Below are 26,311 nucleotides of genomic sequence, written 5' to 3' on the forward strand. Positions count from 1 at the left end.
AAGTTACAAGAAAGGAGATTCTGACTAAACACCAGGAAGAACTTTCCGGTAGTAAGAGCCATTTTACAGTGGAATGGTCTCCCTCGGGAGATTATGGGGTCTCCTTCTTTGGAGGTTTTTAAGCAGAGGTTGGATGGCCATCTGCCAGGGATGATTAAGCTGAGATTCCTGCATTGCAGGGGGTTGGCCTAGATGACCCTCGGGGGTCCCTTCCAACTTTACAATTTTAAGATTCTGTGATGTAACACTTCTGGGTTGTTAAGAAAGGCTGCGTTGTTTTATTTCAACCAGCAGCTGTCGAGCCAGAAAGAAAAGCAGGGGAAAACCCCCTGTGAATATTTGTAGGGTCCTGGGGGAACAGGGAAATGTCAACAACGCTTTGCAAAAAGAAAGAAAGAAAGAAAAGGGCTTTGCAATTTAACGCCCGACTCAAACGCACACAGCAAATTAGCGCTAATGTGAGATGAGTGGAGTGATACTCGCCGAGGGATTTATTCTGCCGAGCTGAGCGTCACTCCTCTCCGGAGACTGGAGAAAAGCATAGGAGCGTTTAAAGCTGCGCAGATTAGTTTTGAAGCGCTATGGGGGGATGGGGGAAAGTGTGACTTAATTGCTCGTGGTGCTAATTAGGATTGCTATTGATTCGCTCGAAGGTGGCAGTGCCATCAGGGCGGGAGCCCAGAGCTTCTCTCACCAGAGTGGGCAAGGAATGCGCCGGCCTTGCAATGTTGCAGAAATGGGGTTGGTATATTCAGAAGAAATATACCAAGGACTGTTTCTGGGGGACAGGGGTCGGGCAGGTGTGGGGGACTCCCTGGTCCTGAGCGGGGTAATTGTGTCCCTGAAGGATCAGGTGTGCAGCCTGGGGGCCATTTTGGACTCACAGCTGTCCATGGAGGCACAGGTCAATTCTTTTACTGGGGCAGCTGTATACCAGGTCAATCTGAAACCCTCGCAGCCTAATCCGTGTCTTGCCAAAGTGTCCCATGCTCTGGTTATCTCCTGCTTGGACTACTGCAATGCAATCTATGTGGGGCTACCTTTGAAGGTTGGTATATTCCTGAAGGAGCGTCTCCAACCACATTTTTTATGGCTATCCTGTCTGCTCTCAGTCTCGTCTTTTCCAGGCTAAACATACCCAGCTCCTTCAACTGTTCCTCATAAGGCTTAATTTCTAGAGCCCTTGATCATCTTGGTTGGCCTCCTCTGCACACCTTCCTGCTCGTTCACACACTGGATTTTTTTTTTTTGGGGGGGGAGAGCCATGAATGTTTAAAGTGTTGCTTTAAAAGGATTGTATGAATGTGGCCTAAATTAGAAAGGTCCATTAAGTTCAATGAGTGTGACGAGTCTTTAAAACAAGGGAGCCCTGCTGGATCAAACCACCTGGCAATCCAATAGATAACTTCTGATACCCTTGCGGGGGTGGGGTGGGGGCTGGGCTTGCAGGCGAGACCTGCTTGTTCCAGCAATTACTATTTGGAGATAGACTGTTCCTGAACAAGGAGGTTCTATTTAGACACCATAGCTACCAGCAGTTGACTCCTCCTCTTCAAAAGTCTACCAATTTCCACAAAAATAAGGCCCACAGCTATGCTCTCTGAGTTTTGAATACTCAAATTGTACGGCTTTTCCGAAGAGATCAATTCAGCTTGGCAAAATTTTATCCGATCACTTGTGTCTGTAATCAACGCACAAATTTCAGTGTCCCCTGCAAGTATCTATCTGCCTGCTGCCCGACCCGCTTCTATAGCTGACTAAAACAGTGGCCACCGCCACACCTTGTGACACTGAGTTCCGCAGGTGAACTGTGCGGCCTGAGTAAAGAAAGTTCACGGTTTTCAGCAAAACCCTTCAGTGCGTTTCTCTGCAGGCAAAAAAGGAAGGGGGGGAAGGAAAGAAAGAAGGAAGGAAAGGAAAAGAGAGAGAATAACCTCCTCCCCGAACTTGGAAAACAGCCGGCATGGAGCATGGCGGATTTCGGAAGATGCACTGGAAGTTAGCAGAGAAGAGGGTGCTTTGGAGTGGCATGCAGGGAGGAAGACTGGGAGAGGAATGCGAAAATTTGCCCCCCAGGAGGGGGAAAAAAACGAAAGGAACAGAGAGACCCAGACAAGCCTGACTACGCCAAGCAATGTTAAGAGGAGGAATTTAGGATTGCTGCTTCCTTTCTTTCTATGCACTCGAGCTGGTGGTTCCCCAGCCCTTCTCCCTCCCCAGCTCTATCCCATAGGTGTATCCAGCCCTTCGTGTCCAGGGAAGGGTAGCGGCGGTTGTGAACCGTTGAACATTTTGCTTGGAACATCGGAAAAGGATGCGAGGGGTAGTGGGGGAATGTGTAGAGTTGGAAAGGGGGCCACCCCAGGGTCATCTAGTCCAACCCCCCAACTGCAATGCAGGATGTGCATTGTGGGAAATCTGACTGCTTCCCAGGAAAGGGCTTTCAATGGCGCTGTGTTGCTTTCACTAGACCAGTTTTGCTAGCTTGCAAAGATTCAGTTTTATATTGTTCTCAGTTCTATTATAGTTTAATTGCTTTTTTTCTTTGATAGATCTTCAGCTTTCTGCATTTTCTCTGTCTTGGTTTTAATTTTCGTGCGCTAACTCGAGTCCCGGTCCCAGGGGAAAAGGTGGGCTGTAAATAATGATGATGATGCTTTAGTTGCGATTCCTGCATTGCAGGGGGTTGGACTAGATGACCCTTGGGGTCCCCCTTCCAATTCTATGATGATGATGATGATGATGATAAACAGGGGTGGCATGATGTAATTCCTGCACTGCAGGGGGTTGGACTAGATGACCCTTAGGGGTCCCCCTTCCAATTTTATGATTTGACAATGATGATGACGACGATGATAAACAGGGGTGGCAAGATTTAGCTGTCTGGCAGTTCTGTCTCTCCCCCCCAACCCCCCTCCCCAAAAAATCTGTGATTCCTGCATGGCAGGGGTTGGACTAGATGACCCTAAGGGTCCCTTCTGACCCTGCAGTTCTGTGATTCTGTGAAAAGCGGGCATCACTGGGGCAGGAAGGGACCGCAGTCTCCCCTGGCTCTCCTCTGGTAGTGGGTGTGCATGTGTGCTTGAATCACGCAGCCTTCTCGGTTCCCTTCACGGGTGAGTGTGGCCTGACTCACTGCTTCCTCATACATAGAAAACCAGCCAGCCGCTCACCAGCAGCCCTGAAAAAAATAATCCATGGCACGCTGAGCTCCTGGTGCTCACGAAAGGGCTTCAGGGGTGCTCCTCCATCTTGGCATCTAGGAGGGTTCTTCCCCAACCACCAGCCACCCATCCTGCCGCGCCAAGAAGAGAACGAGGGTGCGGGAGAAGGCTCCCCCCCTCTTCTCGCTCCCCTCTCAAGGTTGAACGCCTGCCTGGCAGCATGATAAATTTCCAGGAAATGACGCCGCCGCCTCGGGACAGTTTAAAGGCTGAGGATTTATGGGGGGGCACCAGCTTTTGTGGAGGAAAGGCCGCTTTGTAGGATGTGAGGTGGGTTTTGGAGGAGGTGGGTAGGAAAGGGGGAACTGGGTTTTATCGCCGATGTTTGCCATGCTCAGAGTAGGCCCATTGAAATTGAGGGAGGTGACTACTCTCCCCCTCCTGCAGTTTGCAGCATCTGGTTTTCAGGAGCTGAGATAACGGACACAGAAGCCTGCCATCATGGCAAGAAGCCAGCAATAGTCAACTCCTGCTCTGTGATCTCTTTTCATAGAGTTGGAGAGGAACCCAAAGGCCTTCTAGTCCAACCCCCTTGCAATGCTGGAATCTCAGCTAAAGCACCCATGACAGATGTCCACCCCGCCTCTGCCTATAAACCTTCAAGGAAGGAGAGTCAACCACCTCCCAAGGGCAGCAGTTCCACTGTTGAACAGCTCTCACTGCCAGAAAGCTCTTCCTGACGTTTCGTTGGAATCTCCTTTCTTGCAGCTTGAAGCCATGGGTTCGAGTCCTGTCCTCCAGAGCAGGAGAAAAGAAGCTTGCTCCCTCTTCCATGGGACAGCAGCCCTGCAGATATTTGAAGATGGCCATCCATCTCAGTCTTCTCTCTTTTGGGCTGCATTGGGTACAATTCCCTCAACTGTTCCTCATAAGGCTTGGTCTCCAGACCCTTGGTCACCCTCCTCTGCACACCTGCCAGTTTGCTAACATCCTTATTACTGTATTTTTCCGCTCCATAGGGCGCACTGGACCATAGGGCGCACCTCATTTTTAGAGGAGGAAACAAGGGAAAAAAATATTTTTCTGGTTTTCCTCCTCTAAAAGCCCTGTTTTTTGAGGATCAGCTAAATGTTTTGCAGCTTTTTTGCAAAGGGAAAAGCCCTGGGTTTTTTTGAGGATCAGCTAAAAGTTTTGCAGCTTTTTTTTTTTTTGCAAAGGGGGAAAAGCAGAGCTCCTTTTACAAAGGGGGAAAAACAAAGAGGAAAAGCCCCGTTTTTATGGGGTTCAACTCACATTTCTGAAAAATCTTAAGGAAAGGGAGCCATTTCTACAGTTTCCAGACAGATAATCTAATCAGCCAGTCACATGTCCTGGGGAAACAAGCAATCTCCCCCTGCAGCACATTCAACAAAGGAGGGCAGGGCTGAAAGGGAGCTGGGTACTCTTATCTCTCTCCCAATCTCTTGCTGATCAGCTGCTTAGCAGGGTCCTTTCAACACCCCCTTTTCTCTTTGTAAAATAAAAAGCACAATCTGCTTTTGGCCCCTGGGCAATTCAGCTCCAGGGACCACCATTCGCTCCATAAGACGCGCAGATATTTCCCCTTACTTTTTAGGAGGGGAAAAGAGCGAAAAATATGGTAAATTGTGGCACTCAGAACTGGACACAGGACTCCAGGTGTGGTCTGACCAAAGCAGAATAGAGCAGTACTGTTTCTTCCCTTGATCTGGACACTTGAATTTTCATTATACAGCCCAGAATAGCATTCATTTTTTTTGCCGCTGCAGCGCACTGTTCACTCATATTCAGCTTGTGGCCCACTAAGACCCCAGATCCTTTTCACAGGTACAGCCAAGAATCCCCCATCCTGTATTTGTGCATCTGGTTCTTCCAGATGGATAATCCCTCAGAAATATATCCTCTCTTAGTTTCTATACACATCCCTACAGCCTGCCAGGCAAGAACACCCAAGGGAGGGAGCAAAGCAGTGTTGAGTGGTCCGAGGAGAGGAGGATGTGGCCTAGAGAGAGTCCTGAGGGTGAGACAGAGAGGCATTTGTCCCCCGGGCCTAAGGTTCACTGCCCCTTCAGTAAGGTTTCCTAAGCTGGTGGAAATCTATCATTATCTAGTGTTCTGAAAGGTTTCATCATGATGCAGTTTCGAAGGGAGAGGGTCTGGGACAGATCCTTCAATGCACACTTGCCCACATCACAAATGCGGAAGATGGGGACGAAACACTTTAGGTAAATTGCATGTGTGTGCCGTGCAAAATTTAGACGCGAAGGGCATGCGTGCATTGTTTCCTCTTGAGAAAGAAGGACAGGTCATCTAGGAATGCAAACATTTTAAGATGGGAGTGGGGGTGGATGGGGAGAATTTTGGAAGATATAAAGCTTTTGGGAGGAGTAAATTCTCTGGACGGGAAAGTTGAGGTGGTGAAGTGATAGTCATGTTCAAATATATAAAAGGATGTCATATAGAGGAGGGAGAAAGGTTGTTTTCTGCTGCTCCAGAGAAGCGGACACGGGGCAATGGATTCAAACTACAAGAAAGAAGATTCCACCTAAACGTTAGGAAGAACTTCCTGACAGTAAGAGCTGTTGGACAGTGGGATTTGCTGCCAAGGAGTGTGGTGGAGTCTCCTTCTTTGGAGGTCTTTAAGCGGAGGCTTGACAGCCATCTGCCAGGAATGCTTTGATGGTGTTTCCTGCTTGGCAGGGGGTTGGACTGGATGGCCCTTGGGGTCTCTTCCAACTCTAGGATTCTAGGATTAAGTGAGAAGGAAGGAAGGAAGGAAGGAAGGAAGGATAGACAGACATATGGATGAATGGATACATGGACAAAGCTTCCTTCCGAAAGCTAGATTAGCTTTGGGATTCTGTTCAAAGTTCGCAACCACCACCAGCACCCAGGGTTTCCTCTACCCCTGACCCCCCCCTCCCACAGCCGACACCCCAAACTACCAATCCCACAAGCTGCAGCTAATCTTAAATTCTGAGCAAGTCTTGGCCTCCGTGCAAGGGTTGCGTCTACCCGGCTGCTAGCCAATCGGAACTCACAGTTTGTCCCTACGAGAAGCACAGCGGTTTCGAGAGGAGGGAAAACAACAACAACAACAAACAGCACGTTATTAAGCAGTTTCCAGGCCGGAGGAAAAACAGGGCAAAAGGTCCAGAAAGCAAACGACACACACGAATGGCACAGAGACGAACGCATTGGGCGGGGGGCGGGGGGGCTGCTGGAAAGTGTGGGGCGCCCCCCCCGGGTCCGACACAGCCGAGGGAAAAGCCCAGATCTGGTGCAACGAGGGAGGGGTGAATCTGTTTCTGTTTCCCTCGATTTCTCCCAAGTCTTAAGCTCAGTTCTCCAGGCATTCCTGTGACCATAATCAGATTTAACTCTTTTTAATCAGATGTCAAACAGATAAACAATATATGACTTTTGGAAGACATCTGAAGACAGCCCTGCACAGGGAATATTTTAATGTTTGAGCTTTTATTGTGTTTCCAATATTTTGTTTGTTTGTTTTTTTGTGAATTCAACCTGCCCTGGGACCTGCTAGTGAAGGGCAGGAAATAAATAAATACTATTAATATACTACTAGTAGTAATAGTTTTATTTTTATATTGTTTTCAATGCCCTCGTGACAATTTGCCTGTACCCTAGTGCAAATTTCTCCTTATACGCATTTTCTGAAATGCAATTTTTGCCTGATCCGGAAACGTTTTTGAGAGGACTTTCCTGCAATATTAATGCATCTTATTTATTATTTTCAATAACTTTTCCTTTTCCCCCCTTTTGCATGCATTACTTGGCTGGAGAGCTTCACTGCAAAACTGCAATAAGTGCAAACTTCGAAGGATGGTTCTGTGCTCATGTTTGCTTACTGTCTCCGAAAGGGTGAATTAGATATAGGCTTGCATTAAAATCCTAACAGCACCAAAATTCCTCCTCTGACCCGCTTTGCAACACGGGCTGGCTGCTACCGTATGCATTTGAAAATAGGCTGAATATATTGAAATGTGCCAAATTCACCCCAGCTTCCACCTGACAGCGTTGCCTGCTATTTTTGAACGGCATCAAAAATTGTAATCTATGGGACAAACTTTGTGGGGGAGTTGGGGGGGGGCCTTTCCTGTAGCTATATTGCTTTAAACTGTTTTTTAATATTGCATTTTAATATTACTGTTGTGTGTTAATTGTTATAACCTGGGTGGGAATAAATTGATGCATGATGAGATAAAAAAATGTATGATTATAATGTATGATAATACCAAAAAACAACAACCCTTAAGCTTTTTTCCCCCTAGGGATTATAGGGACGGAATTCCCCCCCAAAAAGATGGTTGTTGTTTATGTACAGGTGAAACTTGAAAAATTAGAATATCGTGGAAAAGTCCATTTATGTAAGCAATTGTTTTCATTAGCTACTGGAGTTTAATATATGAGATAGACTCATGACATGCAAAGCAAGATATGCCAAGCCTTTGCTTGTTATAATTGTGATGATTATGGCGCACAGCTGATGAAAACCCCAAAGTTGAAATTGTTAATTTGGGGTTCTCACCAGCTGTATGCCATAAACATCACAATTATAACAAACAAAGGCTTGACATATCTTGCTTTGCATGTCATGAGTCTATCTCATACATTAGTTTCACCTTTTAAGTTGAATTACTGAAAGAAATGAACCTTTCCACGATATTCTAATTTTTCGAGTTTCACCTGTATGTAACTACAGCAGCTAGGATTCTTTATGCACAGAAATGGAAAGATGAAGAAGTTCCCACCAAAGAAAAAATGGGTAAGAAAAGTGATGGACTGTGCTGAATCAGAAAAGCCAACAGCTAAAACATGAGAACTCAATGACAACTGCTTTATGGAATTATGGAAGCATTTTTCAAGCTATTCAAAGAAATATAATTCAATCAATTTGCCAGCAGGATTTGAACTATGAGCAACAGAAATAATTAGACATTATTGTATTATGGTTATGATATAAAAGATAAGGCAATGAGATAGAAGGAACCCCCCCCCCACAGAAAATGGAATGCAATGTTGATAAAACAAAAGAAAAAATTAATACGCATTGGAACTTTATGTGAAATTTGTGGACATTTAATTACATACACACACTGCGTCTACTCCTACTGCTAATGATAGTGATATTATTATCATATTTTGCTTGTGATAATGCAGGTTTTTGCGTGAATCAATGCCTTATTACCCCTTTGCAGCCACGCTGCGTCTTTGTGTTTCCAGTTTGTGGTTTACATTTTTTAGTCTTCATTATTCCACGTGGCCTTTTTTTCTTTTTTTGTTATGCTTGCACTTGGATTTTTGGGTTAACAAATCAGTAAAAAAGCAAAAGGAAGGGGAAGGTGGAATGATGGGATTTCTCCATCCTAGAGAAAGCGGAGAGACTCGAACTCAGCACCAAGCAAACCCAACGAGCTCAACGGGTGCAGGAACCTGGTTTTGCCCTCGGCTGCGACAGGGGGCACCAAAGACCCCCTTGGCGAGTGCCATCCTTTCCCCCTGCTCTGCCCTCCTCGGCGGGAGTAGAAGAACCGGGACTTACCTCTCGCACACGCGGACGGTCCAGGCGGCGATAATCCAGGAGGAGATGCTGAAGACCAGGAGGACCGTCCCAGGGCAGATGGTCATGAGCGTCTTCATGACAAAGCGGGTGTTGAAGTTGATCTTGTTGAGGGCGCCGATGCTCCGTGAAGAGGCATCGGTGAAGAGCTTGCTGTGGAGGAGCATGACCCGCCCGATCAGGTAGAGTCGGAGGAACATCGGGATGGAGAGAATGATGTCCACGTCGGTGTTGGCCTCCGAGGTGGCGTACGTGAACGCCAGGCGGGTCGTCCACGTGAAGAAGTACTGGCCCGGGATGGGGTGGATGGCACAGACGAGGAGCTCCAACGTGATGAAGAAGATCCGCTCGTAGGTCATGGCGATGCGCCAGTCGTCCGCTCCGTTATCCACCATAAACAGCTGCGAAAAGGGAGGGACGGAGTTCAGGCCAGGTTTGTGGGGTGCAGAAACCGTACACTCGCCATGGTCCAAAACAAGGAAGGTGGGCTCTTCCCAGCCAAAGGAATGCACATGGCAGGTAGCCAATTCTTGATCTTACTTAATCTTGAGTCTTTTATACATTTTGTGTGTTTAATAAGTATCGATTAGCAAAGTTTTATGGATGATTGCTTCCCCCCATCTTATGATTCTATTGTCTAAAACAAAAAGGGTAAAGGACCCCTGGACGGTTAAGTCCCGTCAAAGGCAACTACGGGGTGCGGCGCTCGTCTAGCTTTCAGGCCGAGGGAGCCGGCGTTTTTCCACAGACATTTTTCCGGGTCATGTGTCCAGCAGGACTAAACCGCTTCTGGCGCAATGGGACACCGTGACGGAAACCAGAGCATTTACCTTCCTGCCACAGCGGTACCTATTTATCTACTTGCACTTTGACATGCTTTCAAACTGCTAGGTTGGCAGGAGCTGGGACAGAGCAATGGGAGCTCACTCCGTCGCAGGGATTCGAACTGCCGGCTTTCTGATCGGCAAGGCCAAGAGGCTCAGTGGTTTAGACCACAGCGCCACCCACGTCTAAATTGCCTAAATTATGCCAATAAAGGCTGAATTAACAACAACAACAACAACAACAACAACAGATGATTGATAGATGTTAAACCCCCAAGAGTGACACTTACAATTTTGTGATTTGGATTGAGGGGCATCCCTCAACCTTTTCCTGCTACTCCCCCCCCCCAATATTAATAAGTGCAAGACACCACACTCTTCCTTCTATGCGGTTGAGACGCTCGCATTCACCACAATCCCATTGATTCATTTGTTAAGGGCGCACTCCTTCCACCACTCACCCGGGAGTGAAACCCATTGAATTCCGAGGGATGTACACCTGAGCAGGTGTGGAAAGGATGAAGCCGTAAATCAGGACGGGACTGGGAAGGTATGAATGATCAGCTCATTTAAAAAAACAAAAAAACCTTTAACAGGTCTTGTCGTGCAAATTTTGGACACGCAGAAGCATGAAACTCAAGGGATTTTAAGAAACCCAGATGGAATTATATTGTTTAGTGTGTGTGGTTTTCAAGGTCATATAGAGGAGGGAGAAAGGTCATATAGAGGAGGGAGAAAGGTTGTTTTCTGCTGCTCCGGAGAAGCGGACACGGGGCAATGGATTCAAACTACAAGAAAGAAGATTCCACCTAAACCTTAGGAAGAACTTCCTGACAGTAAGAGCTGTTGGACAGTGGGATTTGCTGCCAAGGAGTGTGGTGGAGTCTCCTTCTTTGGAGGTCTTTAAGAGGAGGCTTGACAGCCATCTGTCAGGAATGCTTTGGTGGTGTTTCCTGCTTGGCAGGGGGTTGGACTGGATGGCCCTTGGGGTCTCTTCCTACTCTATGATTCTAGGTCTGCCTGGCACCTAAGAACGCTGAGTTTTGTCGAGTGCAGGGCTGTGCTCTCTCCATCTATCAGTGAAGGGCAGGGCAAGGTCAAAGACCCTCTCAGCCCTTGACCCAGGATCTGTTCGTTTCAGGGCCCACCTGCTTCCTCTTGAAAAATGCCCTCCTCTTCTGCTTCACCTCTGCGGGGCTGAGGGTCAGTTCCTCTGTTCTCTGACGCAGCCCATAAAAAACATTTTAATGGGAAAACTCTCCCTGCTGTTCAGCGGCGGGTGCTAGATGCCTGTGAGGTGTCGCGAGAGGGCGCCTCGCCGTTCGGCGACGGCACTGGCGCCAGCTGGGGCTGCTCGACTGAGTAATGGCTCCAGGCTGTAGCAGCCCCAAAGTCAGGCCTGCCCCATCTGTTCCTCGTTCAGAGGAAACAGCAATGGCACCCAAAGCAAACCCTCCTGTATTGCTGTATTATAGATGAGCAAATCCGTTATACCTTCTAAGTTTCTCCCATTCCAGACCCTCCCAGTTTCCCTATGTTCCAGGGACAGTCCCGGATTTTCAGAAGCCACCCCAGTTTCTTATTTGATCCCGGAATGTCCTGGTTTTCCTGGACATGTGGGAGGGTACACTGTTTAGCTCGCTCCGTTTTAGCATCCTTGAAAACCACAGCCACCTTTCTCCTAATACAGGTAGGCTCCTGTTGCCATTTTGCTTAGTAGTATATTGTTTCATAGAACTATAGAGCTGGAAGGGTCCCCAGAGGGTCATCTAGCTCAACCCCGTGCAATGAAAGAAAGACAGAGATTGTTGTTGTTGCAAATGACTGTTGCAAATGACAGCTTTCCTCCATCGTGTTACTAGAGTTCTACAACGTTATCCAAGGAGGAGCTGAATGCTGGGCAATTCAGGGAAGGCGAAAGAAAATGCTTCTTCACACAGACACAGGCCATAGTTAAACTGTGGAACCCCCTCCTGCAGGAGGCAGTGATGGCTGCCAACCCGGATTGTTTTAAAAGAGGATTAGATAAATTCACAGAGGAGAAGACTACCAATGGCAAGTAGCCATGATGTTTGCTGCGTTGCTGTCTCCATTACGTTGGGCGAAAGATTCCCGCATTGCAGAGGGTTGGACTAGATGACCCCCTGCATAGCTGTCAAGTTTCGGATTTGAAAATAAGGGATCAGCAGTCTCACCTATCCCGGGGACAGTCACATGTCAGTGGTGGGCGGAGCCAGAAGCAAAAGTGGGCGGAGCAGCAATGTAAACTCCAAGCGGGCTCAGAGCGGAGCAAAGAGGAGGGCAGCCATGTGCTCCGCGCGATGGAGCCCCATCGTCTTCTTGTCTGATCCCATCAAAACAGGACAGGAAGCAGCAGCTGCTCAAAGGCAGCCAGGCTCCGCCCGCCAGCTAACCCTATTGGCCGGCTGAGGGGCTCGGCGGCAACGGATCGGGGCTGATGCAGGGGGAGGAATACACCCCCCTGTAAGCATGGGAAACGGCTCCCACTTGCTTTGAGGGCTGAGGCTTTTCTCTCCAAGTAGGCTTCCCACCCAGTCCCTGGCCAGCAGGGGAGGAGCTGCTTCCATTAAAAACGGGAAATTTAAGGGAAATAAAAAATAAGGGAGAGCAGCGGGAAACTGCTTAAAATAAGGGAGAATCCCGGGGGAAACGGGATACTTGACAGCACTGTCCCCCTGTGGTCCCTTCCAACTCTGCGATTTAAGAACCCTGGGTTATACATATTCAATGCTAACCATACTCATGGTAGACCCACTGAAATGTCTAACTCCAGCCCAGTCATGTCAGTAGGTCTACAACCAGGCGAGGCCACCAGGCATCAACTCCAGCTAACTTTCCCTGTGATTCCATGATTCTCCCAAGCGAGGAATACATAGAAAACCCTAAATGTCTCAGGCCCCTTCCTGACAGATCAGCAGAGGGGGCCCTCTTGGGTGTTCCTCCACCCTCAGAGGCTTGGGGAGTGGCAGCCCAGGAGAGGGCCTTCTTTGTGGCGGCCCCAAGGTTGGGACTCCCCCCGCCCCTGGTGTGCCTGGTGTCTACATTGCACAGCTTCCTGAGAATCCTGAAGACACACCACTTTAACCCTGGCTTCTGACATTTGAGGCTCAATCAGGAGAGCATGAGACTCCTGATCTCAGGGTTGTGGGTTCGAGCCCCATGTTGGGCAAAAGATTCCTGCATTTCACGGGGTTGCATTAATGACCCTTGTGGTCCCTTCCAACACTTCAGTTTTTGATTCTATGTTTTTAGGACCCACCTTATTCCTGGGATTGCAAGTCGTTTCAAACCATTTTTTAACATTGTGGTTTCAATGTTAAAGGGAGGAGGGCAGGTAAACAATAATAAGGTATTTTCGGCTTTCGTACAAAACCTGGTCGACGGGTGGAATCTCACCTGGATCTCTCTCGCGTGGTACATGATGATGAGCCCAAGGAGGATCATCGTGGACAGGCTGATGAGGCATTTGAGGGCGAATGAATATGAAGACTCCTAGAGGGGTGAACGGAGAAGAGACATGGTCAGTGGAACTCACTGACACAGGATGTGGGGATAGCCACCAACTTGGATGGCTTTAGAAGATGATTCGGCGGGTGGTGGGGGGAATCTACAAGGAAGAGGGCTATTAACAGCAGCTATGTTCCACCCCCTACATTGGAATAATACCAGTTGCTGGGAATCACGTGTGAAGAGAGCTGTGCTAATTTTGGGGCTTCCCTCCTAGGCCAGACGAGCCGTTTTGAATTCTGATTCTGCCTTCTGCTGCATTAGCTACCCCTCCCCGATTGGTGTCGTCTGCAAACTGGATGAACACCGCCCCCATCAAATTTTAATTAAAATCTTTTAATCGTGTATATTAAATCATATTAAATATATTGCAAAAACTTTAATTCACAATGTGAGATTTTAATTCAGTGGCATGGACCGGACCACGGGTTCTGTGTCGGAAGTTCACTTGCAGACCACTCGATATGAAAAGCTGGGCTACCCTAGACTAGAATTCCAGCTTGTCGATATCTACATTAAAGTGGGGTGCCCAGAACCGAAGATGCGTCTCTTTATCCTTTGACACCTGGTATGCATATCATTAGGATCTACCTTGTTTCTGTAAGTTGTTTTGAATTGCTTTATTGTTGCAGCCTGCCCTGGGACATTATGAACAATAATAGGAATCTGGAGCCCCTTACCTTGGTGTAGACCCCCCACGACAGCTCCGTCTCCGTCACCATGACCACGATCCCAAACATCCCAAAGATCAGGGCGTAGTCGCTCAGCCGCTTCCTCTTCTCGAACAGCGCCCTCCGGTGGCCCAGCCGGTAGCCGATGTTCTGGTTCTTCTTGTGGCTGCGTGGCCTCTCCTCGGCCTCGGGGTCGTCGTCCAGGCGGGGGTCCGACCCCTTGCTGCGCTCAGACTTGGAGACCACCACCTCCAGGCCGGAGTCGTGGAAGGTCTGCAGGGGCTGGGTCTCGGCGTCTAGGTCGTGGAGGTTGTGGCGGGAGGAGCTCAGGCTGCTGAGGGGCCGAATGACGCCGCCGTTGTATTTGCAGCTGTTCATGGCTATCTCGGCGAAAGGGCTGGGCTCGCTGACCGTGCTCCTGGACCCAGCATGGCTCAGAACTTGGGAATCAGCATTCACCTGGAGAGAGGAGGTGCCAGCAGTGAATCGCACTGTGCAAGTTGGAGTCAATTCTCTACTGGCAAAAACATGTTCTGCACAGGGGTGTCAGGCCTAATGAGCACAGCAACCCATCTCTGGTAGGTCTTAGCCCCATGAAGCAGTTGCTGAGAGTGAAGGTCCCCCGTCTCCCCACAGCTGCCTAAGCCCCCTCTTCTCCAGGGCTTCCCCCAAGCAATCGGGGACTGGGCCTGCATGCAGTCAACCTCTCTTCCGCTCTTTTCATGCCTCTCCTGGTTGTGGGATGTAAACACAAAGGTGTCTCAGTCCTCCAGCCTTAACTTCCTGTTTACCTGGACTGAGACAACTTCCTCCATCTAACTGGAGATGGGTGTGGCTTCACCTAGGCAGGTTTTCACAAAACCACAGGAAGCAGACCCCATCTCTCTCTTTTGCATCGTCTTCTGAAGAAGCTACATCTTAGGACAAGATGCTTTCTTGGCTTCCAGCCAAGAGAGCACAAAGAGGCTTTCCTCCCTTATGGAGTTAGCCTCTACATGTAAATACATTTATCTAAGCCTGTCTGCTTCTCTGAGCCTGTACTGTAACTCATGGGTGACTGTAAGTAAATTCTTTTATATCTTATAAATAGTACTGTGTTGTGTCTTTACTTTTAAGAGGGAACAAGGGGAATATACCAGGAATATATATTTCTTCTAGAGGCTTTAGCAAGCCTATGCAACCGTTTTCTGCTGTGTTTTAAAAGGGAATGTAACTCTGCTAAGTTTGGAGCTTGTTAATTCAAGCTGGGATGAGATATATGAAGTAATATATCATCATCCACACTCCTAAACATTCCCACACTGGTTCTGGGAGACAATGGGTGAGGGGAGCTGGTTGCAGCAGGAGGGGGAGAAATCCATGACTCTTCCCCAGCCAGATCCATCTCTGCCTCCTGGCCTCCCTCGTCTCCTGCTTCAGTTTCTGCCTCCGATTCTGGACTTCCCTCTGCCACAGACTCTCCCTGCACACTAAGCCCTGTTACCTCCTCAGCTTCCGCCACCTCCTCCCCCCAGGCTTCTCCCTCTGGCCACTCACTGTTGTCCCACCACCACTCCCTGGGCTCTGAGCCTTCTTTCCTTGGGGCTCCCCCAGTTGGTTCCCCCCGCCATTCTTCTGCCTACAACCAGCCCCTGGCATTGGGGTTACTGGTTCTTATTAACCTTATGATACCTGGAGACCTGATCATATATAGGAGAGTTTCCCCCCAAGCAATTGGATCCTGTGCCTGCTTGCAGTAGCCATCGATAGTCCTCTCCTCCATCATGCATTTGTCCAATCCTCTTTTAAAGTCATCCAAGTCGGCGGCTGTCACTCACTGCCTCCTTTCCCCCCAATTCCATTTTATTAAGTTTCAACATTTTTAACACAGACAGTCAAAACACAGTTTCACCCCTTCTCTTATTTTTGTCGCCTCTCCGCCCTGTTTTTTTTTCAAGGAGTTGTTGTTCCTCCCCTTCTGCTGCTCCTTCTCTTCTGTCTATCAAATCAGACCCACAATATTATACTCTAATCACTTCGGCTGCTCGTAGCTCAAATCCCGCTCGTGAGTTCATCATACTACTAAATTTCTTTAAGTAGTCAAAAAAAAAAAAGGCGCCCGTTCTTCCATAAAACACTCATCATTGGATTCTCTTAATTTTGTTGTTGATTTTGCCAGTTCTGCAGGTGGCTGCCACTGCCCCCTGTGGCAGGGAGTTCCACATCTAAACTCTGTGCTCCATGAAGAAGGTCTTCCTTTTATCTGCCCTGAATTCTCCAATGCTCGCCTTCATTGGATACCCTCGAGTTCTAGAGTTATGACAGAGTAAGCAAAGACAGTCCTCTACAAATATTCTGCCTCCCATGCTTTATTTCCTCTATCCAGAGTGAGTGATGTAGTTGGTTCAGTCAACGCACTGGACCAATGGACTGACTCAGCATACTACCTCCTTGAAATGGAGGCAGTGAGAGATTTCACTTTCTTGGGTTCCATGATCACCGCAGATGGTGACAGCAGTCACGAAATTAGAAGACGCCTGCTTCTTGGGAGAAAAGCAATGACAAACCTAGACAGCATCTTAAAAAGCAAAGACATCACCTTGCCGACAAAGGTCCGTATAGTTAAAGCTATGGTTTTCCCAGTAGTAATGTACGGAAGTGAAAGCTGGACCATAAAGAAGGCTGATCGCCGAAGAACTGATGCTTTTGAAATATGGTGCTGGAGGAGACTCTTGAGAGTCCCATGGACTGCAAAAAGATCAAACTTATACATCCTTAAAGGAATCAGCTCTGAGTGCTCACTGGAAGGACAGATCCTGAAGCTGAGGCTCCAGTACTTTGGCCACCTCATGAGAAGAGAAGACTCCCTGGAAAAGACCCTGATGTTGGGAAAGATGGAGGGCTAAAGGACAAGGGGATGACAGAGGATGAGATGGTTGGACAGTGTTCTCGAAGCTACTAACATGAGTTTGGCCAAACTGCGAGAGGCAGTGGAGGATAGGCGTGCCTGGCGTGCTCTGGTCCATGGGGTCACGAAGAGTCGGACACGACTGAACGACTGAACAACAACAACAACAACACTACCTCCTTATGCTCGCTTTGGACAGGTACCCAATTTACCCATCCGCGGACGCCCTTCCCCAACCCCTTCCCCCAGTCGTGAGCGTTTAGCGGCTATGGGAGGGTCCCGTGTGCCAATCAGACATCGCACCGGCTCTGCCAGGCTGCAATTGTACCTGTTTTCGTGATGGCCCCCCTCTCCCCTGAGATGGCGGCTTTGTTCCCCTGCCAAGAGGTTCCTTACAGCCTCAGCGCAATGTTCCCAGTGTGGCTAATTACACCCTGCGGGGCTCAAAGGCTTTGGCACCAATATTTTTTTCCCGTCCTGACGCCCTCCGAGATGTTCCCAGGAATGGCAGGCTAATTGCAAGGCAAGGTGACTCAGTGGCTCCCAAGGAAGGGGAAAGAGGGAAGGAATAAGTGTGTGATCTGAGAGAAGGAGCTGGTTTGTTTCCCTCCTGCTCTGGAGGGTAGGACTCGAACCCATGGCTTCAAGTTGCAATATTGCAGATTCCAACTAAGCACCGGGAAGAACATTCTGACAGTAAGAGCTGTTCGACAGTGGAACAGGACTCCCTTGGGAGGTTGGGGACTCTCCTTCCTTGGAGGTTTCTGAGCAGAGGTTGGATGGCCATCTGTCATGCATGCTTTAGTTGAGATTCCTGCATTGCAGGGGATTCGATCCTTACCCTCCCAACTCTACAGTTCTATGACACTGGGAATTAGTAGCCTCAGGAGAAGAGGCTGGGGCCTCGCGAGAAAAGACCAGCTCATTCCTGAGTTACGACTAGAGGTGGAAAGATCAGGATGAAAGAACGCCATTATTACTTATTCCTTAAAAAAAAAAAATATGCCCTTCTCCTCCAAGGAGTTCAAGGTGCTGTAGATGTTTCTCCCTGCCTGCTTTGCAAAGTGTTGGTGCTGTGTAGCGTTTTGGTCGCCTCGCCTCAAAAAGGAGATGGCAGCGTCGGAAAAATGTTCAGGAAAGGACAACCCAAATGATTGAGGGGATGGTGGAGTTTAGATGGTACATGATATAGGGTTCATAGAATCATAGAATCCTAGAGTTGGAAGAGACCCCAAGGGCCATCCAGTCCAACCCCCTGCCAAGCAGGAAACACCTTCCAAGCATTCCTGACAGATGGCTGTCAAGCCTCCGCTTAAAGACCTCCAAAGAAGGAGACTCCACCACACTCCTTGGCAGCAAATTCCACTGTCCAACAGCTCTTACTGTCAGGAAGTTCTTCCTAATGTTTAGGTGGAATCTTCCTTCTTGTAGTTTGAATCCATTGCCCCGTGTCCGCTTCTCTGGAGCAGCAGGAAACAACCTTTCTCCCTCCTCTATATGACATCCTTTTATATATTTGAACATGGCTATCATATCACCCCTTAACCTTCTCTTCTCCAGGCTAAACATACCCAGCTCCCTAAGCCGTTCCTCATAAGGCATCATTTCCAGGCCTTTGACCATTTTGGTTGCCCTCTTCTGGACACGTTCCATCTCTCTCTCTCTCTCTCTCTCTCTCTCTCTCTCTCGTAACACTAGAACTTGTGTAGATACAATGAAGCTGAATGTTGGAGATTTGGGGCAGATAAAAGAATCGACTTCTTCATGCAGTGCATAGTTAAACTATGGAACTCAGTCCCACATCAGACAATGATGAGCAGCAACTTGGATGATGATGATGATGATAATTGTACCCCACCCATTTGACTGGGTTGCCCCAGCCACTCTAGGTGGCTTCCAACAGGGCCGCCTTAAGCATATCCGGCGCCGTGGTGCAAAGATCCCTCCGGCGCCGCCCCACCCCCATTTCCCAGAGTTGCTGACCTTTTTACAGCACTGCCGCCAGCTTTGCACGGCTGGAGGAGATCGGCAGCAGCTGGAGGGCGGATCCTCTGGCGGGGAAGAGGCAGAGGCTCTGGGCACGGCGCTGCTTCAGTGAGGCAGGCGATGGTGGCGAGTCGATGCTGGGAGGTGCCGCGCCCAGCCTCCGCCTCTTCCCTGGAGCCCTCCAGACCTTGGCGCCCAGCGCCCCGCACCACTTGCCTCTAGGAGTAAGACACCCCTGGCTTCCAACACATATAAAAACACAATAAAACCTTTAAAAGTTTCCCTATACAGGGCTGCCTTTGCATGTCTTCTAAAGGTTATATAGTTACTTATCTCCTTGACATCTGATGGGAGGGCTTTCTACAGGGAAGGTGCCACCACTGAGAAGGCCCTCTGCCTGGTTCCTTGTAACCTCACTCCTCTCAGTGAGGGAACCACTAGAAGAACCTCGGAGCTGGAACTCAGTGTCTGGGCTGGATGATGGGGGTGCAGACACTCCTTCGGGTATACAGGACAGAGGCTGTTTATAGGGCTTTAAAGGTCAGCACCAACACTTTGAATTGTGCTCGGAAACGTACTGGGAGGTCTTTCAGGGCCAGTGTTATAAGGTCCCGGCGGCTGCTCCCAGTCACCAGACTGGCAGCAACATTCTGGATTAGTTGTAGTTTCTGAGTCACCTTCAAAGGTAGCCCCACGTAGAGAGCGTGGCAGTAGTCCAAGCCGAGATAACCAGGGCATGCACCACTCTGGTGAGACAGGGAGCAGGCAGGGACAGTCACTACCGGCGTTCCAAATGAGAGCCAGTGTGGTGTAGTGGTTAAGAGCGGTAGACTGGTAATCTGGTGAACCGGGTTCGATTCCCTGCTCCTCCACATGCAACTGCTGGGTGACCTTGGGCTGGTCACACTTCTCTGAAGTCTCTCAGCCCCACTCACCTCACAGAGTGTTTGTTGTGGGGGAGGAAGGGAAAGGAGAATGTGAGCCGCTTTGAGACTCCTTGGGGTAGTGATAAAGCGGGATATCAAATCAAAACTCTTCTTCCAGATGGAGCAGATCCTCGCAGAGCAAGATGATGGTAGGCACACTGCCTACCACGCTTGCAAGGTTCCTGTTTCGGCATCTGGTTGGCCACTGTATGAACAGGTGAGCCATTGGCCTGATCCAGCATTCTCTTCCTATGTCCTTAAGGTATGTGATCGGTAAAAAACAACAACACTTTAAACAATTTCTTTTAAAGGGGTGTGTGTGTGAATTGTTGAGTTATAAAGCCAATGAGCTTTCAAGGAAAACCCAGGTGAATGGCCCTCATCCCATGTGTATAAATGAATGTGCTGCGTATTTAGATGGGACTCCAGGGCAGCTGTGCCACCCCCCCTTGATGCATCTTTCACAGACGGGTTTGGAAGTTTTTTCAAGGCGAGACAGGCCATTGTTCCACCTACTTCAGTATTGTCTACATCAGGCACGTCCAACAGACAGATCGTGATCTACCGGTAGATCACTGGACGTCTGTGGTAGATCACTGGTAGACCAGTGGCTCTCCGTAAAGAAGCTGAACAACTTTGGCTCCCCTAAAAGAAGCTCAACATTTTGGCCCTTCACCCCCCCAAAATGGGCCTTCCCTCCTCCCTAAAAGAAGCTCAACAGGTTTGACCTGAACCCCCAAAAAGTGGGTAGATCACTGCCAGTCTCTTGGGAGTTGGCCACTGGCAGACATTGAATGTGGCTTATTCTGCATTCAAGGCAAATGCATTGCTGCTGAGTTATGGCCTTTCCTCAAAGAAAGATGCTAGTCCTCAATGTTCTGGGGTGGGGCAGACCTATATTTTGGGGGCCCTGAAGCTCAAACTGTCATCGGGGCCCCTTCTCAACCGGCAATGAAATCTGGGCAACCACTGAAACCATCTTCTTCAAGGGGATCAGCAGATCACCACAGCTTTACAACATCTAGGCTACTGACGCCAAACTCTGGGGATGTTGAAATATATACAGGTGAAACTTGAAAAATTAGAATATCGTGGAAAAGTGCATTTATGTAAGCAATTGTTTTCATTAGCTACTGGAGTTTAATATATGAGATAGACTCATGACACACAAAGCGAGATATTTCAAGCCTCTGCTTGTTATAATTGTGATGATTATGGGGCGCAGCTGATGAAAACCCCAAAGCTGAAATTGCTAATTTGGGGTTCTCATCAGCTGTACGCCATAATCATCACAATTATAACAAATAAAGGCTTGACATATCTCGCTTTGCGTGTCATGAGTCTATCTCCTATATTAGTTTCACCTTTTAAGTTGAATTACTGAAAGAAATGAACCTTTCCACGATATTCTAATTTTTCGAGTTTCACCTGTACAGCAAAAAAAATCAATACATTTGACTCAAACCAATGTGGCTCTAATTGGGTCTATGAGGCTCCTCCAAATTAAGCGATGTGGGGTCCCTTTACCTTGTGGGGGGAGCCCCAGGTTGGGCGAAAGACTCCTACAGTGCAGAGGGGTGAGTTAGATGGCCCTTGTAGTCCCTTCCCAACTAGTTCTAGGATCCTATGGCCTTGAGCTCCCCAGAAATACTGCAGAACTTTCATCCTTCCTAGACTTAATTCCTTCCATAATTTCTAGACTAATTCCTTCCTTAATTCTCAGCTTGTAGGTCCGTCTGGCTCAGGGATGTTTCTGAATCCTTCCGATTTATCAATGGATGTTGTTGTTGTTGTTGTTGTTGTTGTTGTTGTTGTTGTTGTTGTTGTTAAAACAGAAGATCATAGAATCGTGGAGTTGGAAGGGATCCCCGATGTTCATCTAGTTCAACCCCCTGCAATGCAGGATTTCCCCCCCCCCCCAGGTGGGGCTTGAACCCACGACCCTGAAATTAATAGTCTCATGCTCTGCCAACACAGCTGTCCTAAATGTTAGGCTCATTGAAATTAAAAGACATAAGACAAACCTGCTGGATCAGGCCAACAGCCCATGTGGCCCAACATCCTGTTCTCACAGCGGCCAACCAGTTGCTCCCATGGGAAACAACCCAACAAGCAGGTCCTGAACCCAAGAGCTGCTCTTTCTCCCCTCCTGTGGCTTCCAGCCACTGCTATTCAGAAGCCTTACTGCCTCTGGCCGTGGAGACAGAGCATAGCCATTGTGGCTGGTAGCTATCAAAAGCCTTCTCCTCTTCTACAAATTTGTCCAATGCTCTTTTAAAACCATCCAGGTTGGTGGCCGTCCTTGCCCCCTGCAGGAGTGAGTTCCATGGTAAAGGTAAAGGGACCCCTGACCATGAGGTCCAGTCGTGTCCGACTCTGGGGTTGCGGCGCTCATCTCTCTTTACTGGCCGAGAGAGCCAGCATACAGCTTCCGGGTCATGTGGCCAGCATGACTAAGCCGCTTCTGGCGAACCAGAGCAGCGCACGGAAATGCTGTTTACCTTCCCACTGGAGTGGTACCTATTTATCTACTTGCACTTTGACGTGCTTTCGAACTGCTAGGTGGGCAGGAGCTGGGACCGAGCAACGGGAGCTCACCCCATCGTGGGGATTCGAACCGCCCACCTTCTGATCAGGAAGCCCTAGGCTCTGTGGTTTAACCCACAGTGCCACCCGCATCCTAAACTAAAGTTCCACAGTTTAACTGTATTATATCAACTGCTTATATCGAGTCCTTGCTCTCCTTTAAGGGGAAAACAATTTTGAAATAAATAAATAAATGGGGGCGGTGTCGGGAGAAGACTCCTTCTACAGGGCAGGGCTGTCGTGTCAAAGTGCAAACGCACAAACACGCACACACACACACACACACACACACACACAGAGAGAGAGACAGACAGACAGACAGACAGACAGACACAGAGAGACTGACACCCCTCTAAAGGCAAATCAGTGATCTTGACGATGAAACCCAGAAGCAGTTTCTGGAAGAACCTACAGAGGTGCCAACTTGAATAAAATATGGGGGTGGGGGCAGGTAAGCCCCACCTTGCCTAATTGAACACAAGACACAGCACATGCATGTGGTGTAGCCAGGATTTATATTAGGGGGCAGGCCTTATTTTGGGGGGGGGCAGAACCTCAGTTAAGTATTTTTAATGGTTTACTTGATTTACGGGGGCAGCTGCCCCCTTCCACCCTTGGCTACGCCCATGGGAACACGCACATCGTTTGAATGGCAATGGCCATCAATTTGGAGGGCCGTGACCCCTCAAATATTTTATTGGAGGGGGCGTTGACCTTGGCCCCTAGGAGTTGGTTCCTACCAGAGACAGGGAGCCTCCTGTCTCCTCTCCTCACATAGATACTGGGGGCCGCAGTAGAAGACTCTCCTGCTCCCCATCTCCCAGGGAGAACAAGAGGAGAGAACTCTCTGCTCTGAAATCCTCTCCTTGGCCTCACCCCCTTCTTCCGTATCAATGAAATCATCTACGGGTCCCTGGTAGGCAAAGTTCTGGTCTGAATGGGATGGATCACGTGCGCGCACACAGAGTGCCTAGGGGTCGTTTTCCCCACCCCACACATATTGCGGGTTTCTCGCAGGTGTTGGGACTAGGTGGGCCATCGGCCTGGTTCCTTCTGAGCTTCTTAAATAACAGGACCCCTGCCGCAGCACTCCTTCCAAGGAACGAAGCCTTGCTGATAGGGTGTCTAGAGTGGAAAGGACTCTGCAGTTGCTAAATAAAAGGAGGTGGGTGGTGGTATAAACCCCAAATATGCCTCCGCTCCCCCCCCCCCCACTCTCCGCACACACAGAGGCAGAACTTGGACATCAATGAGATTGCAGCGAAAGGAATCGCTGAGGTGAGATCCTCCTTTTCTCAACCCCCTCCTCAAATTCTGCAGCAGAGTCTCCACACAGGTGCCAGAGACACCGAGATGGTGTTGTATGTTGCGTTGTGTTGTTTGTGTGTGTGTGTGTTTTTTAAAAAAAACACAAATAGTATCCCCCCCTTTAAAAACACAAATAGGCTGACCACCCACCGATGGAGGGATTTTTTTGTGTGTGTGATGTTGGTGTTTGGGGTTTGGATGATGCCTTCATTTATTTATTTCTCTCATGGCTATCGATCCACTTTCCTAGGATGCTACAACACGGCACGAGGACGGAGGGAGCCCATCCCCCATCCCCACCCCACAGATATATGTAGGTGCACAGAAAATGGATAAAGGCAATTTAAAAAGAAGAAGAAAAAACGCATCAGAGGAAGCAATGAAACCGAACGCGCCAGCTGCAAAGGAACGATTCATTAATATATGGACCTTTTGGACAATATATACACACACAGAGAGACAGACATGTAGAACTATAAATATATATATATATAGACAACTGCAAATTATTGCTTAGGGGCCAGTGAGGTCGGTCGGGTCTTGAAGTTGGCATTCTGACTGAACAGGGCACACCAGCTACAAAGGGAGAATTAAATAGTGTCTGTACCTGTGCAAATATATCGCAGGTGAGCATCAGATGAGGCGGAACGATTAAACAGAATAAATACGCATGGAGAGAGAGACAGAGACAGAGAGACGGAGAAAGATCATGCATATTAATTGCTTAGGAGCAAATGGGATTGGGTCTTGAAGTTGGGCACAAGGTTACAGAGAGAACACAGGCTGCAAGGGGGCAATTGAGCAGCATAAACATGCATTCGGAGAGAGAGGGGGGGAGAGAGAGAATGAATGCATTTTAATGATTAGGAGCAAATGAATCTTGGAGCTTGGCTACGGTTTTATGGGGGCAGGCAGGGGTGCTCAGCTACTTATAACGATGGGGACTCACTTACTGGGGGGGGCTGCCCATCCCTCCTCACAACCTGCAGCCGTGACCTCTGGATGCGTGGCTAAGAACGTAGATCCCACCCCACCCCCCCAAGCTGCCACCTTCTTCGATACCACCAACTCCAAAGGAGGGGTTTATTTTTCGGGGGGTGAGGGCTGATTTTACCTTCTGCGAGCCGAGGGTTCCTGGCGGCTGCTTCCCGGAGCGGCTGTGGCCAAGGCTGCCTCCAGGAGCCAACTTTCCCTGCAGAGGCGAGCGCCCAGGCAAAGCCCGCTCCTCGCCCGTCGGCGGGCACCAGCGGCAACCGGGCGCGCTCCGGCGCTGCCCTGCGTTTCCCGGCGCTGCGGACGAGCACGGCTGGCGGGGGGGAGGCGGCGGCGGCGGCGGCGGCAGGAGCCGGGGGGCTGCCCAGTGCCCGGACCCCGATCCGGGCCCCGATCCGAGCCAAGCGCCGCCCTCCTCGTGGGGGCAGGGGGAGTGCCAGCCGGAGGGCACGCGGCCGGGGTCCCGGGCCCTCTGGAGCAAGGGGTAGAGCGAGAGGAAGACCAGCTGGCTGGGCGAGGGCCGCCCGGGGGCCAGAAGACGCGGGTCCGGGGCCGCGCCGGGCCGGACGGCGCCAAGGGAGCTGTCCGGGTGCTGAAACAAGGGAGCAGCAGCCCGGACCGCAGAGCGGCCGCCGCCTCTGCCGCTAGCGCGTTGCTGCGGCGGCGGGTGGTGCTGAAGGACAGTTCCCGGCGCCTGCCAAGGCATCTCCCGGGCGCCGAGTCAAGCCCCTCTCGCCCGCCTTCCGCGCCACCCGCGGCTCCCCTCGCCCGGCTCTCCGGCGGAATCCGGGAAAGGGACCCTCTCCTCCCATTGGTGGGCTCCCTCCCCCAGCCCCTCCCCACCCTTCGCTGCGCAGACCACCCGCCTCCCCTCCACTGCGCCGCCCCTTCGACTCCTCGCCCTCCCTCCCTCCCCCTCCTCTTTCTCTCTCTCTCTTTCTAGGTTCATACACGCCGGTAATCCGGGGTAATTACTCCTGGCGCAGGACGGCGGCTTTCTCCCCCACGCCTTCCGCTCAGCAGGGAGGGAGGCGGATTCGTCTGCCGTCGTCCCTTTCTGCACTTCCAATGGGGAGGTTTTAGGCCCCAAGGGGGCAGAGCGCCTTATCCCCCAGGGTCGTGAGGACTGGGGTTGTGCTCTGTTTTTAAGGGGAGGTTCCCCGACTCGCTGGTACAGGCAGTGGCGTGGCGTAGCAGAAAGGTCCCAGGTTCAATAATAGGAACCCTAGAATTGTAGAGTTGGGAGGGACCTCGAGGGTCATCCAGTCCAACCCTCTGCAATGCAGGAATCTCAGCTCAAGCATCCATGACAGATAATGCCATCCAACCTCTTCTCAAAAACCTCCAAGGAAGGAGAGTCCACTACCTTTTGAGAGAGTCCGTTCCACTGTTGAAAAGCTCTCACTGCCAGAAAGTCCTGCCTGGTGTTTAGTCAAGAGTCTCCTTTCTTGCAATTTGAAGCAATGAGTTCCAGTCCTACCGTCCAGAGCAGGAGAAAATAAGCTTGCTCCATCTCCCAGGTGACAGCGCTTCAGATATTTGATGATGGCTATTATATCTCCTGTCTCCTCTTTTCCAAGCTGAACATACCCAGCTTCTTCAACCGTTCCTCATAAGGCTTGGTTTCCAGACCCTTGATTATCTTGGTTGTCCTCCTCTTCCCACATTCAAACTTAGAATCATAGAGTTGGAAGAGACCCCCAAGGGCCATCCAGTCCAACCCCCTGCCAAGCAGGAAACACCATCACAGCATTCCTGACAGGTGGCTGTCAAGCCTCCGCTTCAAGACCTCCAAAGAAGGAGACTCCACCACACTCCTTGGCAGCAAATCCCACTGTC

At 49.6% G+C, this 26,311-nt stretch overlaps 1 protein-coding gene across 1 annotated transcript in view; it reads right to left on the bottom strand.

The window, feature by feature from the left end:
• The window catches only part of KCNN1 (potassium calcium-activated channel subfamily N member 1), a 40,624-nt gene extending 15,916 nt beyond the window's left edge, over positions 1-24,708 (bottom strand). The window contains exons 1-4 of the mRNA XM_033136813.1: positions 24,594-24,708; positions 13,796-14,245; positions 13,005-13,100; positions 8,746-9,164 (exon numbers count right to left, since the gene is read on the bottom strand). Of these exons, the coding sequence (XP_032992704.1) occupies positions 8,746-9,164; positions 13,005-13,100; positions 13,796-14,164 (884 nt within the window). The 5' untranslated portion in view covers positions 14,165-14,245; positions 24,594-24,708. The remainder of the gene's footprint in view (positions 1-8,745; positions 9,165-13,004; positions 13,101-13,795; positions 14,246-24,593) is intronic.
• Positions 24,709-26,311: the final 1,603 nt, after the last annotated feature.

Source organism: Lacerta agilis, chromosome 18 (assembly GCF_009819535.1).
Source record: "Lacerta agilis isolate rLacAgi1 chromosome 18, rLacAgi1.pri, whole genome shotgun sequence".
Classification (NCBI taxonomy): domain Eukaryota; kingdom Metazoa; phylum Chordata; class Lepidosauria; order Squamata; family Lacertidae; genus Lacerta; species Lacerta agilis.